The sequence below is a fragment of the Hemibagrus wyckioides genome, linkage group LG06 (assembly GCF_019097595.1).
Source record: "Hemibagrus wyckioides isolate EC202008001 linkage group LG06, SWU_Hwy_1.0, whole genome shotgun sequence".
Taxonomy (NCBI): domain Eukaryota; kingdom Metazoa; phylum Chordata; class Actinopteri; order Siluriformes; family Bagridae; genus Hemibagrus; species Hemibagrus wyckioides.
This window is the reverse complement of record NC_080715.1, coordinates 8,855,889-8,873,294: the sequence shown is the minus strand read 5'-3', so window position 1 is coordinate 8,873,294 and position 17,406 is coordinate 8,855,889. Positions and strand designations below refer to the sequence as shown.

The window sequence follows — 17,406 nt, the reverse complement described above, 5'->3', positions numbered from 1 at the left end:
GCCCAGTTTGGACATTTCCACTTAGGGGTGTACTCACTTTTGTTACCAACGGTTTAGACATTAATGGCTGTGTGTTGAGTTATTTTGAGGGGACAGCAAATTGACACTGTTATACAGGCTGTACACTCACTACTTTACATTGTAGCAGGTTCCTTCAGGAACTGAAGGAACTTATGAACTTATGCTTCAGCATGACTGCACACCAGTGCACAAAGCATAAAGACATGGATGAGTGAGTTTGGTGTGGAGGAACTTGACTGGCCTGCACAGAGTCCTGACCTCAACCAGATAGAACACCTTTGGGATGAATTAGAGCGGAGACTGTGAGCCATTCCAAAACTGGGATGTCTGCCTTTACATGCACATAAATATAATATGGAGTTGGCCTGCTCTTTACAGCTATAACAGCTTCAAATCTTCTGGGAAGGCTTTCCACAAGTTTTAGGAGTGCGTTTAAGGGAAATTTTTTTACCATTTCTCTAGAAGCACTTTTGGTCAGGCACTGATGTTGGACAAGAAGGTCTGGCTCGCAGTCTCCACACTAATTCATCCCAAAGGTGTTCTATGGGGTTGAGGTCAGGACTCTGTGCAGTCCAGTCAAGTTCCTCCACACCAAACTCACTCATCCATGACCTTGCTTTGTGCTCTAGTGCGCAGTCATGTTGGAACAGGAAGGGGTAATCCCCAATCTGTTCCCACAAAGTTGGGAGCATGAAATTGTCCAAAATGTATTGGTATGCTGAAGCATTAAGAGTTCCTCAGCCCCCAGCCCTGAAGTCAGTGATTTGGAGAGGTGTCACAAAACTTTTGGCAACATATATATATATATATATATATATATATATATATATATATATATATATATATATATATTTATATATATATATATATATATATAATCTGTATATACCCTGTATCTTATCTATCTATCTATCTCTTTTCAATTGTCACTGCAGTTAGCTTTCTGGTGCAATGACAATATTTCAACAGGAGAGGGCAGTGTGGTTCTAGTTACAAAGTTACGAACAAAAGAATTTACTAGATACACTGAACAGTGACTTGAGTGTATGAAAAATAACGATGTGTGACCAAGAAATATTTTATCTATTTTATTTAAATATTTGTACTGTATTTTATAAGTATATATTTCGAGTCCACAAACAAAATTCTGTAACTTGAGCCCACATTTTTAACTGTTGTAAAAATCTCATGTTCAAGGTTCAAGGTTCAAGGTTCTTTATTGTCAATACCACCATATGTGCAGACACAGAGGAATCGAAATACCGTTTCTCTTCTCTCGTCAGTATTAACATTGTAATTACAGTCAGTGCAACAAAAAACAGATTTTGTGACGGTAGATTTTGCGACGCTGCCAAAACGAGGCCCAACCCTGACACTAACTGTATATATTTGTTTATCTAGTCCATTAATCTGATAAAGATATTAAGAAGTCAGTATTAACATTGTAATTACAGTCAGTGCAACAAAAAAGAGTTTGTGACGGTATCAGCAGTATACTTATAATAAATAGATATAAATAAACCAATGAAAAATAAGTTGAACAACTGAATGGATATATATCTGAGTAAGTGTAAACAGTGAATTCTATTAAATATACAAATATACAAATATATTCTAAGGTGCAAATAATATGAAGACAGATGTAAACATGAACATGAAGATAAATGTAAACATTCAAAAAGCAGTATAATTAGTGCAATAAGACTGTAAGGTATAAAGTGCAAAACAGTGTGTCGGATTGAAAAAGTTTGTGCATGTATGCTGAAACATGTAATGTTTGAACAAGTGTTTGTAAACAGAATCTATCTATCTATCTATCTATCTATCTATCTATCTATCTATCTATCTATCTATCTATCTATCTATCTATCTATCTATCTATCTATCTATCTATCTATCTATCTATTCAATTGCTGCACATTTAGCTGCCATAGCTAAATCACAATCAGGAGAGGGCAGTGTGGGTCTAGTTGCAAAGAGAAGACTTCACTAGATCAGTGACTTGAGTATTTGAAAAATGACTATGGAAAGCGAGATTACGTAGGTTCTGAGGTGCCAGTATTAATATTATTATTTTTTTAAACAGTGTGTGACTAAGAAATAATATATCTAGGTTAAAAGTATATATTTCGGGACCACAAAGAAAATCTTGGCCACAAATTCTGTAACTTGAGCCCACATTGAAAAATGTTTTGGAATCTCGTGCCAAATATGTGACCTCTAGTAAACTATTTGGTTAATGGGTGAAAAATTCTCTTCACTTCACTTCACTTCACTTCACTTATGCATAAAGTGTAATATTATGAATCGTCTTAATGCTTGCAATTGTTGAAATATTTCATGGTCACAAAATAAATCTGAGGAAACTTCACTTGTGGTATGACTGTAAGTAACTGATAGTTACAAGAACCTTATCTAGTGGCTTCAGTATATTAATTTGTGGTGATTAAAATAATAACCACAATGTCATCCCAGCAGCTTCCTAAAAAGTGTTTGGAGGAATATAAAGGTATTAAAGGGAAGTGATTCATTCTTCTATTAGTGGTTGGACTGATAAAAACCCACAATGACTGCTGAAATGAAGTCAACACCAAATTCATGCACTGATCTGAATGAGTGTTATACCCCTATTACACACACACACACACACACACACACACATTTATGCAATTGAGCAATCATCATTATTCTCTAACTGCCCGGGCCAAAAACCTGCCATGCAAGTGGAGACCTGCAAGCTATTTATGTTCCACAAAGAGACTAAACCCTTAATTACAGATTATACTTTCGTACGATTCTGAGAATAATTCCCATGGTCCATTTTTATTAAACTGACTCATACGCTGCCAAACGAGGCCCAACCCTGACACTAACTGTATATATTTGTTTATCTAGTCCATTAATCTGATAAAGATATTAAGAAGATCTCAACAGACAAATAATCTGAAAATGGTCTGTGACAAATTGTGCTAAAATCAACAGAATTATGTTAAATACTGTACATTTTTGTTATATACTTCAACTTTTTACAGTCATCTCTGTGTATTGAATTGAAAGTGTTGCACAAGAAAAATCGCCTTCTGTTTAAGGTCATCAGAAATGCTAATAATGGTAGAAATGGTAATAACGCTTCACTCACAACATTTTAACCTAAAGGGAAAGTACAAGACTGCTACATCATACCATCATAGCATGTGTCACTGACCACCAGAACCTCATCCATTTTTAAAACCCAACATGTCTGAATTTTACTTGTGCTGTTCAACACATACTGTTACTTCTAGAACTTTCTAGGCCATAGAGCAGGCTCTGAATGGCAAATGAAAAGGGTCCTTCTAAACTAACCTCATTTCTTTGTGCTTTTTTCTTGTTTTAGTACATTATTTAGTTATTATATAAAAGTACGATAGGATTTGCTTGAATTAATATGTGATTGCTACTTGTAGGAAAGAAAATGTTTATTATCATGTGCATGCTCAGCCAAGGGAAACTGTACGTCATGACCCCTTTTGACCCCAGATATAAAGCTAAAGCAGTGTATACCTACAGGGCTGAGGTTTTATTTGTTTTGTTTTTGTTCAAAGTGCTAATCTGACACCCTAACCCTGACTATTACATACTTGCCCAGTTTATTTCACTGAAGCTGGCAAAGTATTTCCCTGTGATCTCATATCTTCTGTTACCCCACATGTAAAGTAGCTACTACTGAAAGAGGAAATGGAGCTGAAGTGAAAAAGGATATCAAGCTGTGTGGTTTGCACATAAGAAAATCACCTGAGTTAAATTTACTCTTCACAAAGTTCATAGAAAGCACGTGGTGTGATTGGACTGTACAGCCAACTGAAGAGCAGTGTATGTGTGTGTGTGTGTGTATGTGTGGTTGTGGTATGACAGTTTATAAAGCAGAAGACTTCCTCCTGCTTCGAATATTAAAAAAAAAACTCTTGAACACTGATTGAGCAATGGTTTTTTTTATGTAATCTTAAAACAGTACAGGATCATTCTAACTTTCAGAAGTGATTTGTAGTCTGTCAGTGACCATGTAGGAAGGGAATAATAAGTGCTTGTTCAGCCCTTTTTATCAGTACACTAGCAATCTATTCTACAAAATGGAAATCGATTATCCGAAATGTTTTATCAGTATAAATAAATCAACTATTTTACTGTCACAGTTCTGAAACAAAATGAGTCAGGACTCTGTTAGCTTTCATTGTTAGATGTGTGTTTTCCCTTTCTTACGTAAGGATTTCTTATGTAAGGATTACCTTACATAGAAATTTAGTAGTTGAAGATAACACCTTCAGATTTTAGGTTATTATGACCAAGCACTTGTGGCATCTCAGAGAGCAGAAATGAGTTTAATATCAACATTTACTTTGAAGATTTATGTGAAAAAAAACATTTTTTTTAACATTTCTGTGAATACATTGCCACCAGTAGGTTAGGGAAAAACAGAAATACTTCTGAAAAGCCCCAAGTATCTACTTTCATATGCATCATTAACCAGCACTGTTTTGTCACATGACAAATATATTCAATGCTGAACATAGACACAACAAAACAGTTGCAAAGTCCATTTTTGTGGTCTCTGGTAGAAAGCGTTAAGTACGTCAGGAAATGGTAGATCTGTTATATGTGGTTTGATGACTACCAATGATGAGTTGCTGCAGGTCTTCCTTCTACCCTGAGAGATGGTGGAATCAGAGGGAGGGTGTTTTTAGTGGGGGATGCTGGGGTTTTATACCTAATAGGGTAAAGTAATGGAGGCTGAAAAAAGGAAATGAAAAGAATAGACAGTCTCAACCAGAGGAGGATGAGTAAGCATTCTTGGCACCTGAGTCTCATGCAAATAATGCGTCAATTAATGCCTCACATATATCTCATTTTGTATGTAAATAATCATTGTAATGTTATGACCCTTTCAATAAGAGGGAATGTAACACATTTATAATTCCAATTCACAATATAATTGTGTCTAGCCATTTACTTTGCACCAATTCTATTCTAATAAATTCTGCAATGGAATCACACCTTAGTCTCAGCCTGCTTTTGTTCCCTGTTCAATCAGCTGTATTTATACAGTGGTTTTAAGACACAAAACAGCTTTACAGAAATCTGGATGTGGGTTTAGAAGCCCAATGAGCAATCAGAGCAAAAGTTGCAAGAAGAAACATCTTTAGATAACATAAAGAAGAAATCTTGAGTGGAACCAGACTAAAAAGTGGACCCATACTCCTCTGGATGGCACTGGATAGTGAGATTATAAGTCCTTTCTCTCCTAAAACAGTGTAATTAAAGTCGAACATTACTAAATTTGTTAAAAGTGTGTTCAGTATAAACATGCTGTAGCACCAGGGTCCTGTAGGGACGTTGTTTCATTTCACAATGTACTGCATCAGCTATATATGGTTGAAATAACATTTCTTGACTTGGCTTTTTATGATCATATGGCATGTATACAGTGAGTGATGAGATTATTGCCAAGAACTACTGGGACAATTCCCTGCCAGACAACCAGAGGGGGTTCTGACAGGGGTATTGCTACAGCTTGTTTAATGTCAAGTGGTTGCGTCAACATGTGTTGTCATCTGTTTCCCATTATTCCTAACGTGTTGCTCTATTATACCTGCCTTTTTGTATCTTTGTGAAGTCATTGTTCCTCGTCTTTTTTGGTTTTTAGGCTCTTTATTATGTTCCTCCATGTTTCAGTGACGCCTTCATGTCTTCAGGTGTTTGTGTTTTGTTTATTTTGTGTCAAGTCCAAGTTACACTGTGTTGTTAAGTGTTGTTTTAAGTTTAATAAAGTAATAAAGTTTTATCATGCACTTGGGTCTGACTGGCGGCATCTTTCCAAAATCTTGACAATTATCCACTGAAGTAAGTGTGAAGTAAGAAAATTATATTTAGGAAGTAAAGATTTTATGGGTGTCTATGTGGGACTATCCATACCAGGAAATCGTTAGCCCTAAGAACAGAAATATCCAAGTACAAGTCAGTCTCCCTACGGGATTTACAAATCATTCAAACGTCACAATATTCTGAGGAGCTTGCAATTTTCCTAAATTACCAGAGACTTTCTGCATATTTGGGCCATCAACATAACGTGCACTGAGCCAAAGCACTTTCCGATTCACGTGATTTAGCATGAGTACAGCTGCCGTAGAAAGCAATTATATGTGTCTTCACTGACAGGAGTTAAAATAAAGCTGCAGCATAATTGAGCATTGATTAGATTCGATTTTCAACCACAGACTCTCTAGAGATTTATAGCGCTCACCGTGCACTACATAAATCTAGGGAGAAAGTTAGCATTTCCTGTGTAAGGTGTTAGCATTCCCTTGACCTAATTACATTTAGATGTGAACTGAAACCAAACCTTTCTATGGCAAACACATTTAGGTTCATATAAAACACCTAGTCTAAAGACATTACATGTTGCTATATATTGGAGTTAGAGTATCTTTTTTTCACTAATAGATAGCTAAGAGAGAGATTTATTTATATAGAGGCAGCTTTTATTTACTACTGATTTTCAGTAGTTCAGACCTTTGGTGGAATTGCCTTTTAATTGTTTAATGAATCAAATGCTTGGGGTAGCCTTTCGCAAGCTTCTGACAATACTTTTCTTCCTTATTCCCATAAACAGATCTAGTGAATACATTGCAGTCTTTAAGCCATTTAACTTTAGCGGTATGTTTAAGATGGCTGTCCTGATCGTTTGCTGATGTCTTCAGGTGTTGCCTTGGAATTTTTATATCTTCCGTATTTCTTATAATGCCATCTATTTTCTGAAGTGTCTGGTGCCATATGTTTTCTGATGTTCAGGTAGAACACGCCTCACAACATGATGCTGCCACCTCCATGCCTCACAGTTGGGGTGGGGTTCTTAGAATTAAAAGCCTCCATACATAATGATGATGATCATTATGGACAAGCAGTTCAATTTATGTTTTTCTTTCTGACTACAGAACCTGAATAAAAAGAGGCTAGTGATTACCTGCAAACATCAGTCTGGATTTTTATTTCAGGCCATGGTGATGTAATACACTTTCAATGTTTTGATTGCTCCTTTTCCTTCACCACATCCTTTGTTGTGGTCTTGGGGTTCAGTTAAACCTTATGGACCAAAGTTCATTCAGTCATACGAGTTCATTTGTCTCCAGTGCAGTGTGTATGTGGCTCGAAGATTTTCAATCCTTGGAGTTCATTTGCAGTGTCTATGTGGTGTTTTTAGATTGTGAATATATATATATACAAAATATGTACAGTTTCCTGTACCTTTCAGTTTCCTGTACAGTTTCACCAGAACATGCATTGAGAGAAGAAAGTGGCAAAGTGCAGTTTTGATGCTGTAACTCACTAGGTTTTGAAATGCTGCTTTGGCACGTGGGTTCTTTGCTTTCCCGGAAGCGTGTTTGTGCATGGTGGAAGTGCTTGCAGGCAGGATTTGTATGCATCAGCTGAGGTGTGATGCTAGACTGAACAAAAACACACCAAAATAACACCAAGCTACAGGTGTTTGTCTGCTGCCTGTGTAAAAAACTCTTCTTCTAGCTCAAGCTTCACAGTGAGTCTGCAGTCCTGCACATATTTATTTTCTATGGCTCGTGAATCATTTTACTTTATTTTTTCGATTTATTTCTCTATTTTATTCATTTTTTAAATATTTACATATGTGTGTTTTTCTTCTTATCCTATTCTTTATTGTCTGTAGCGTTGTTGTCTCTGTGTACTGGAAGCTTGTGACACTAAAACAAATTCCTTGTAGGCTCAAACATACTTGGCAATAAAGCTTTTTCTGACTTCTGGACATTATGAACAACATTTAATGTAAATACTGTATAAACTCCTAACTCCATTATGTGACTAAAATTTTCAAACCAATTCAGTTTTTTGAGGACAGCAAAGTAAATATCATTATTTTATTTTGTACTATACAAGGAGTAACAATTATTAAATTAGAACATACATAAATATTGAATATATATTGAAACAATAATATTATATTATATAATAAATAAATAAATATTGAAACAATCAATTTCCTGCAGTTACTTTTGTTTTTACACTAAAAAAAAAAACAGATCTGTGCTACACTGAGGCAGAAAATCTGACTTATGTAACTTCAACCTAGTAATGTGTAAATATCCTTAGTCTTTAGATCTGGGCTATCAGATTGGAAATGTTAATGGTGATTTCTTTATACATACAAATTCAAAGTTCCACAAGGCTCTGTTCTAGGCCCGCTGCTTTTTCTCCTTATACATTACATCTGGGTAGAATTATTTATAAACATGGTATTAGCTACAGCTGCTCTGCTGATGACCAGATGTATATTTCAGCAACTGGTAAAATAAACCACATCAACATAGAGAATGCATTAGAGCCCGTTTACGATCTGAAACAATGAAAGAAATGTTCATGACAGCTAGCAAGAACCCACATTCATTACAGGATCCCTGACAGAAAGCTGAATAACCATGAAGAGAATTGCACTAGAATCTCAAGTACAGCTGTGCAGTTATTCGAGGACAAGCAGCTTTTACTAACGTGGAACAATCCGCAAGACCATTTAATTATATATATTCATTTGTAGGGGAAATCTTTTCAATCTGTTTACACAGGAAGCACTGGAAATGAAAGAAACACACATTATATAAGTGTTTCATTGTAAATGTAATAAAAAATAAAATCTCCATATCTCATTATCTCTTATTGGTTAATCAGTGACACAGGATATCCACCAATGATTTAACCTCAGTTTTAGTTGAGAACAAAAAGAATCAGTGACTTGCTTTCTGAAGCCTTAGGTCTGAATAGTGTAATAGTTTGGTGTGTGTTAGGAGGGGTCAATAAATCTCAGACTCTATAAAAACAATTAATAGTTTTCTCCTTTTTATCTTGAATTTGTCTTGATTTCTTTCTTTTGTTTGTCATGTACATAGCTCTATACAGTATACAACTTGCAGTGAAATGAAAACCCAGCTTAGACTGTGAGTATAAATTAATGTGTATGCTAAAATTATTTATTTATTATAAAAAGAATGAGTAGAAATAATAAGAAATAAGAAAACATGTTATATGTAATAGCTTGAGGTAAAATTATGTTAAATGTAATTATGGTTCAGAATGCATTTATTAACAAGCACAGGGCTTTATGTTTGTTATTACTATGGAATATACTATATAATAGCATATAACTTGGTTTCATTGATTTGAGTTCAATGAACTTCTGAGACAGGTCTATGATACTCTCAGGCCAAGGGTTAGGGTTAGGGTTAGAAATATGTTTTGATGCAGATTTGTAAAAGTGGTCAGATCTGGACAAATGAACAAACAAACAAATAAATAAATACTAGATTGTCTCTATTGTGGCCTCATTATTTGGCCTTAATGTGAAGCAGTGTATTCCAACAGGCATGATCTGTCATATGGACTGCTCTTTGTCCATTTTATATCAAGTTGACTTTTAAATATTTAACAGAATACGTCATCTCAGCTCCCATGTCTCCAGCCTTTTTTGTGCTGATTTTAAATGCAAACTTCCCTCAACACTGTGCATGCTGCCTTGTGCACGATGCTCAAATTGCATGCCAGTCTCAAACCAAAATGGGGGCAAACTCTTTTGTAGATCAGTTTGCATACCAACGCTTCCTTGGTGGCTACTGTTTAGTAAGCAGTTTTTCTTCCCACTGTCAGCTGAGATATATCTACATCTGGATTTCTGTAAATCTGTTTTGTTGCATTGCTAGAAGTGCTAGGCAGATTGAGCACTTAATAAAAACATAAACATAACCCAGGCAAACAATGATGCAATGCATTATCCAGTGCCAAGGGCTAAAAGCCCATGGTTTCTCCAAAGAAATTACAACTTTAGAACCAGTTTTAGGATTCAGAATTTATATTCCTGCTCCATTTGGTTAGAGGGAAAAAGTGAGAGAGAAAGATAGATAGATAGCAAGAAGCCTTTATTATCACCACACATACATTACAGCACAGTGGAATACTTTTCTTCACATATCCCAGCTGGAGAAAGTTGGGGTTGGAGCGTAGGGGCTGCTATGATACAGCAACCCCAGAGCAGGGAGAGTTAAGGGCCTTGCTCAATTGCCCAACAGTGGAGATTGGTGGTGGTGGGGCTTGAACTCAGATTCTACGAGCAACAACCCAGAGCCTTAACCAGAGATAGAAAGAGATAGAAAAGTGACAGAGAGAAGGAGAAATAGAGAGAGAGAGAGAGAGAGAGAGAGAGAGAGATAGAGAGATGTACTAAAAGTGTGTGTGTATGCATGTGCACGTGTGTGTGTGGGTGTGTGTGTATGTGTGTGTGTGAAAAAGAGGTGCTAAAAGTTTGTGTGTGTGTGAGAGTGAGAATGAGTGTGAGACAGAGAATCTAGGCGTATAAGTGAAAACCAACAAGAAGTGTGCAAAAATGTGGAATCAACTGCAGTTAAAACGTATAATAATAATAGCAACAGAAGCAACATAGGTTCAGCGACTAAGGCTAACATTACTACTACTACCACCACTTTCACTACTGCTACCATCACTACTACTGCTACTATTACTACCACTGCTTTCATTCCCATTTCCATTACCATTACCTCTACCACTATTAATACATATAGAAATAATAAAACGTTGGGCTGTAGTCATCTCCCATTTCTCCAGAATCAACTCGTTCTTTTCTGTTGTCTATATCTCCTGATTATTTCTACAGCCATGATCATTCCCTCTCATAATCACGACACACACAGCAGTTTCCACAAGTCACCAGTGAGCATGCTTCTGCTCGGCATTCTATTTCACAACGTTTTCGTTACAAATGATAATATCAGCCATAACCTTAATGAGAAGCGGGATCTTAGTAATATTCACACGTCATTCATGAACAGACGAAATATGAATGAATTGCTTTCATCGTGGTGGATAACCTTTACAGAAGCTGGAAAGTTCCAGACTAAAGGCATTAACGATTATCCAGGCCCAGTAAACATAATACTATTCTGTCTTAACATGTGGTCTCAGCTCTCATTACCACATGTTCCTTCAACTTGAACTGTTGATGAGCCACCAGCTTGATTACTCATATCTTTTTCCACTGACTTTCACCAATTTCCGTTAAAAAAACTGCGTGGAACCAAAAAAACCCCAAAAACAAACCAGCATTAACATCTCACTCTGTTAGTGTGCTTTAGGGCATTAAACTGTTCATTTTGCTGCTGTATTTGTGCTGATGATGGAAAATTTGGTAACAGTCCAATAAATAATAAATGATTTTAAAAATGAAGGAAACTGCATTAACCTAGAGCTGATACATTTATATAAACAATCAAAACCAAAAGTTTTATGTCTGTGGCATTTATTTTTAGATCTCAGGTCAAACTAAACAAATAAAACACACACACACACACACAACATTATCTCACCCACTCATCAACCCCCCTACTCACCCCGCTCCACACACACACACACACACACACACACATACATATATAATAATAGTTACATGTAATAATCACACATACTAATGTACAAATATACAATATTACACATGTGGCATGTTATAAGTCCAATATCTTACACTTATTTCTTGTGGTTTGTGAATAAACTGTGTAACAAGATACAAACAGTGGCTGCATTCTGTTTTCATTTGTTTCCGTGCTAAAGAGAGAGAAGAAGCGCCCAAACCACAGTGATGTAAAAAGGGGTCTATCTAAGACCCTGACTACTACTAAGTAACTGAAAGTAGAACAGCTGATGCTACTCAATTTTTCCATAGCTCATGTAATCACACTGGTACACATGTATAAAGCGGTGGGAGCTGATGTAGAACACTGTAACGTCATGCTGTGGGTCATTTCCATTGGCGTGTCTTTTACAGCCCGCTGAAATTACGTTTACAAACAGCACTCCCACTTTATTATGTGCTCATGAGTTATGAAATGATCCGGTCAGCAAATCACTGTGTAGCAGCACAGTGCAATGATATGCAGATACAGGCCAGTTGTAAGGGAGAGTATCTTGTTTGTCCGCTAACATCGGCTTACAGCAAACCTCATGAAGATACTCTCAGTGGTTTAGACTGTCTGAGTAATTTAGAAACATGCTGAGTTAACAACGACAAAGAACGCCCAACAAGCCGCAGTCCAAGCCTACTATAAGTACACTTCAATAGCTTAACATTATTATTATTATTATTATTATTATTATTATTATTATTATTATTATTATTGTTAGACTGCATGATTTCTTTGATTATAACGAGATATGATGATACAAAAAAGCTTACATTTTACAAGAGCTATATGTACAATGTATATCCCTACTAGGGCAAAAACAGTCCTAATGTAAATCACATACTGCATTAAATAAACAAGCCAGAATTAAGATCCTAAATATCAGTAGGAAAACTGAAAGATCTTCTCAGAGAAGAAAATAAATGGTCAACAACTCCATGGTTGTCAATATGGGTTCTAAGGGACATCACAGACCACTGTTGTGGGTTTTTTTTAATCACACAGTGGTGGAGATTACTATCAGCTAGCGTACAAGTTGTTACGGTTACTATTTTAAGCCAGATTGGCTGGTCACTTGAAATGAATGTCAAGAAGTTAATCTAAACCTCTGTTGTTAAAAACGTATGAATTATGTTGTCTATATATTGATATTGAATGGGGGAGGAGTCGAGGGAAGTGACAGGTGAGGATCACACACCTGCAGTGATAGAGGTATAAAAACAAAAAAAAGGCTAGGGTGTGATTTTAACGCCTACCTCCGGCATCGTCTTTCCGTGAACCTTTCCAACACGCTACAGATACGTGTTTCGTTTCATTTTATATAAGATAGTGCTGAAAGTGCAGAAAGTCATGTGAACAGCATGACTGAAAGTCACTGAAAAACATGACTGAAAGTGCTGATCACATGAAACATATAAAGGTATGAATACTGTACATTCAAACGAAGGTACATATTTGCACCATTGGTCTTAAACATGAGACATTAAACCGATGTGATCATAAGTGGGATCTTTGGGAAGTCTTTTACTCTAAAAAGATTCCCAATTGTACATGCATGGATGTTGTGCCCTGAGAACACTTTACACTAACTATAGCTCCTGGTTTGCGTATCACAGTGCTCACACCGCTGTTTATTTCCCTCCACCTTTAACATAGATCAATAAAATTCTAAGGATCTCCTGAATTATCCCCCAGATTATTAAGTTTTTAGCTAATTCGGATGGACGCGTACTCTGATTGCTGGTCTCTTGCTTGATGCCAGACTGCAGGAGGTCCTCGGGATGTGGGATGTTGAAGAGTGGCATAAACGATCTGCTCTGATCTGGCACTATCCCTGTTTCCGTTTCTCATATCTGGTGTACATTTCTGATTGTTTCCTGTACACAAAGCGTCTGGCTCTGAATGCAGATCATTTGAAGTTGCATCATAGATGTTGCTTTGCTCTTCTGGAATTTCCTGGGACTTCCCAGGTGTGGTGGCGCTTACTGGTTTCGGGCCGTTCTAGAGAGGACAGAAATAGATGTTTTTAATGTTGTATAAAGAATAAGGAAGGAATTAGAACGAATGTGTGCTTATGAGGCTTACTTTGTTTCTGTGGCTTTTTCTTGAATCTAAAGAGAAAAAGTGCAATGATTTATTGACATATTAATGCAGAAAGGTTGGTTTTAGAATACAGCTCATAATTACAACACTCACATCGATTTATGCACAGGAAAGAGATCAACATCACAATCACAACCAGGCCGAGGATTCCTAAGCAAATGAAGACATACAGAAGCTGCCTGACATCCGTCTCCTTCTCCCCTGTGACGTTGGTGTTATTTACATTGGTGTTGTTGCTGGGATCTTTGAAAGACAGATAAACATTGCTATTTTCAGTTTATATTATATTGTAACCAATTTCTCTTCCATTAATTATAATTCTCGATATTTCAGAGATTCTATTCCTTACCTGAAACAGTGAGGTTGATGTTGTGGCTTTCTGATGAAAAGCCTGTTGTAGAAACTTTACATCGATAAATGGCATTATCATCTGGTAAAATGTTCTTGAAGCTCAAATATGAGATAATCTCCTTCAAGCCTGTTTGTTCCTCTATAATTGTTACTTGATTTGTTTTATTGATGTGTAGAAAATTGTTTCTGTCATCAATTTTCATCCATTCGACAACAGGAATCTCATTACAATATGTCACAGGGCAAGAGATGTTAAACTGGTGTTCTCTGAAGGGCGTGTAAACAGTGTTCTTCCGAACTTTGATTTCAGGGACACATGAAACACCAGGATCTACAGGAAACAGACAGGATTCAACTTAATATTAAAACACTGACAATTATGAGTATGAAAATACGGAACATAACTGCCATATATGAATACAGTTGATACATCATGATCTCTGAACATTTGTCACATAAAACAACTTGTGTCACTAGTATATTTCAGGGTAATATGTTTTATTTCTAGGCCAATTTATTCTCAAGACCACCACATCATTTTGCAATAAATAGCACCGCATGTTGAACGAAACTAAACGTTTACAGTTTTTTTTTTTTTCCATACTTGATTTTTTGCGAGCGGGGTAAAAAGACAAAACTGAAAGTCGTAAAGTCACGTCTCATGTGTATAGCTGTTATTATCTGAGGTTTTAACTGCAAAGAGTGTTGCAATCCTCCGTCTGTACAAATCACGCTCAGTGGTGTGAAATGTAATCTACCCAACCCACCTGCAGCCTTGCTAGATTTTCAATAATGGACTTTCCAGAATTAGTCTAATGTAAGATTTTTAAAAAGCTATACGTCCTCAATAAAAATACATAAGTCTTACTGTTAGGGCTAGTTGATTATGTTACGCGTATATATAAGCATACGGCTACACCAGATCTGAATACGCCTTCATTCAGAGAACTTGGTTGTATAAAATGAACCATCCACAACTTAGACGCCATGAGACTCTACACCTGGTGTGCATTAAAAATTCTACAACATTCAAACATTTATGAACAAATGCAAGCGAATTCAAATACAGTCACTACTCAGTCAATCAGCCAACAGGCCAATAGCTTGAAAAGTTAACAGATCAATATAGAGATAATAATAATAATAATAATAATAATAATAATAATAATAATAATAATAATAATAATAATAATAATTATTATTATTATTATTATTATTATTATTATTATTATCATTTAGTTTAATTATGCAGTTTAAATATATAAAAATAAATGTTTGTTATTCTACGTTTCATTTTGTTAGCTACGTTTTAATGGCCTACTTGGAATTAACAGGAAGGCTGGGCCTCTGCTTCGTCTCTATTCGCTTTCATGCTCGGAAAGTACATCCTGATCTCCTTTGCCAAACATTTGTCTCACAAATCAAACTGTATTGCTCAATATAGGAAAAAACCATTTAATATTTTGGGGGGTGATTTTTTTGTTTGTTTGTTTGTTTCTAGGCCACGCTGAAAAAAATTACCAAAGCACTAAGTGTCACGATTTAGTGTTAAGCTACCAAGTGAGTGAAGCAAATAGACAAAGCGCAAAGTTAGACATTGTATAAGCTTCTTTTTAAAAATGGTTTGGAACGGATGACTGTGAGCAAAAAAAAAAAACCAAACAAACGTAAAAGATCTACGAGAGGATTTTAGACAGTGTGAATGAATAATCTGTATAAACGAATGACAACAACAACTGCCTTAAAGACAACAACGGCTAAACAAAAACAAGTTGACTTACCTTGCGTATCTGCAGGTACAATGTGAATGAAGACTACAAGTATGCTGATTCCTACAGAGATCAAAAACTGAACTGGTCCAGCCATGGATAATGGAGGAAAGACTGTAATCTAAAAAAAATTATGTTGATCGTGAAGACAGGCTCATTTTCAGTGCTTTAGTCTGGAGTCAGTAAGTGAACATGAAGGACTACCTACACGTTCTCCTGCTTTCACTCTGTGCCTCCCTCTGAGTCTCACACATGAACACACTCACGCGTGGTTTCCATTTCCTTGAACTTCAACACATTCACCTTCAGTTCCGTCTGACATCCTACACATTACTTAGTCAAGCGTCATTTCATTTTTTTTTTAAGCCCAAATTGTTCCTTGTTGCTAAATTCACTCCTCTGTGTGCTAAGGCTGTTTTCCATCCAGTGGGAAAGAAATGATATATACTTCAATGTAATACAAAGCTACAGAGTAGTGTGCATTGCTCATTTTTGCATAATAAGTGTTTATCCTATATGACTGGTCTTAAAAAACACAGCATGACACACATTAAACCACACTCTTCTGAAGAAGCTCTGCTGCTCTGCCAGCTTTCCTAACCACATCCAGTCAAAGGCGGGATATGTGGCTTCAAAGTGTTGGTGAAAGTCTACTATAAATGATCATTTATAATCAAGACAGGTGGAAGTTGTCCTGAGGTTAACCATAGTGTTATAAATGAGGTGGTGTGGATAACACCTTATCTATCGATCAATTTGGAAAGGTGTTCAGGCCAAACTGAAATAAAAACAAAAGGATCAGAGAGAGCTGAAAATGACAACTAAACAGTGAAAGAACATCTAAGCATGCCATGAGCAAAAACGTCCAGTAATGCAGCTCAGCTACTGCAGCACATCGACAACAATAGACTTAAACTTGATTTTGTTTCATGGCACCGTTCATGTCATTAATATGAAACAACTAAATTTCACATTTCCATTACAGTTGGGTGTAAGTGGATATAAATAATACACTTCTGTATTCTACAATCTGTATATATAATTTCAGAAATGCTAAGCTAAGCTAAGATCTGAATCTGTTCAATTGAGGGTCATAAAAGGTCACTGAAACATACATTACCTAAAAGCGCAGTAACTCTTTCGAAATGTTTTACAAATTTGGATTTTCACGATCACATATAAAGTTCTCATGTAAATGCTCCTGCAGATGATTTACAAATTGAGAGTCCGGTTTGATAAATGAGACCCAATATACTGTACAGCCCCCTCCGGAAGTATTGGAACAGCAATTCTTTTGGTTTTGCTATAAACTGAAGACATTTGGTTTGAGATCAAAAGATGAATGCAAGGCAAAATTCCATTCCAAACAGATCTGACCCCTGAATCTGCTCAAGCTCTGACCGGCTATATCCTGATTCTCGTCCAGATCTTCTCAAGGACGCCGGACCAGTTGACGATTCAGAGGTAATCTCAGTAAATGAATTGGTTATTTAATCTGGAGAGTACATGCATACAGCTGAGCCTGTGTTTATTCAACAGGCTGGAAAACATGACAACAGCTCTTCTGTCGAACCTGATGACCACACCCGCAGGGAACTCTCTGCCATTTGCGCTAGATCTCATCAGGAATGTTACTGCATCCT

At 36.4% G+C, this 17,406-nt stretch overlaps 1 protein-coding gene across 1 annotated transcript; it reads right to left on the bottom strand.

The window, feature by feature from the left end:
* Positions 1 to 11,355: 11,355 nt before the first annotated feature.
* LOC131354076 (B- and T-lymphocyte attenuator-like) lies at positions 11,356 to 16,023 on the bottom strand. The gene is made up of 5 exons (XM_058391344.1): positions 15,776 to 16,023; positions 13,993 to 14,325; positions 13,737 to 13,886; positions 13,626 to 13,651; positions 11,356 to 13,541 (listed from the first exon to the last, which is right to left on the bottom strand). Exons 1-5 carry the CDS (start codon positions 15,858 to 15,860, stop codon positions 13,248 to 13,250), a joined length of 888 nt encoding a protein of 295 aa, XP_058247327.1. The 5' UTR covers positions 15,861 to 16,023; the 3' UTR covers positions 11,356 to 13,247.
* Between the last annotated feature and the right edge of the window lie 1,383 nt (positions 16,024 to 17,406).

Bases quoted from the DNA above. Each gene is read 5' to 3' on its own strand.
- LOC131354076 (XM_058391344.1), bottom strand. From the start codon at position 15,860: ATGGCTGGACCAGTTCAGTTTTTGATCTCTGTAGGAATCAGCATACTT. The intron at 13,887-13,992 runs GTAAGGAATAGA...TGTCTTTCAAAG, and splicing joins CATCAACCTCACTGTTTCAG to ATCCCAGCAACAACACCAAT. The intron at 13,542-13,625 runs GTAAGCCTCATA...TGTCCTCTCTAG, and splicing joins GAAAAAGCCACAGAAACAAA to AACGGCCCGAAACCAGTAAG.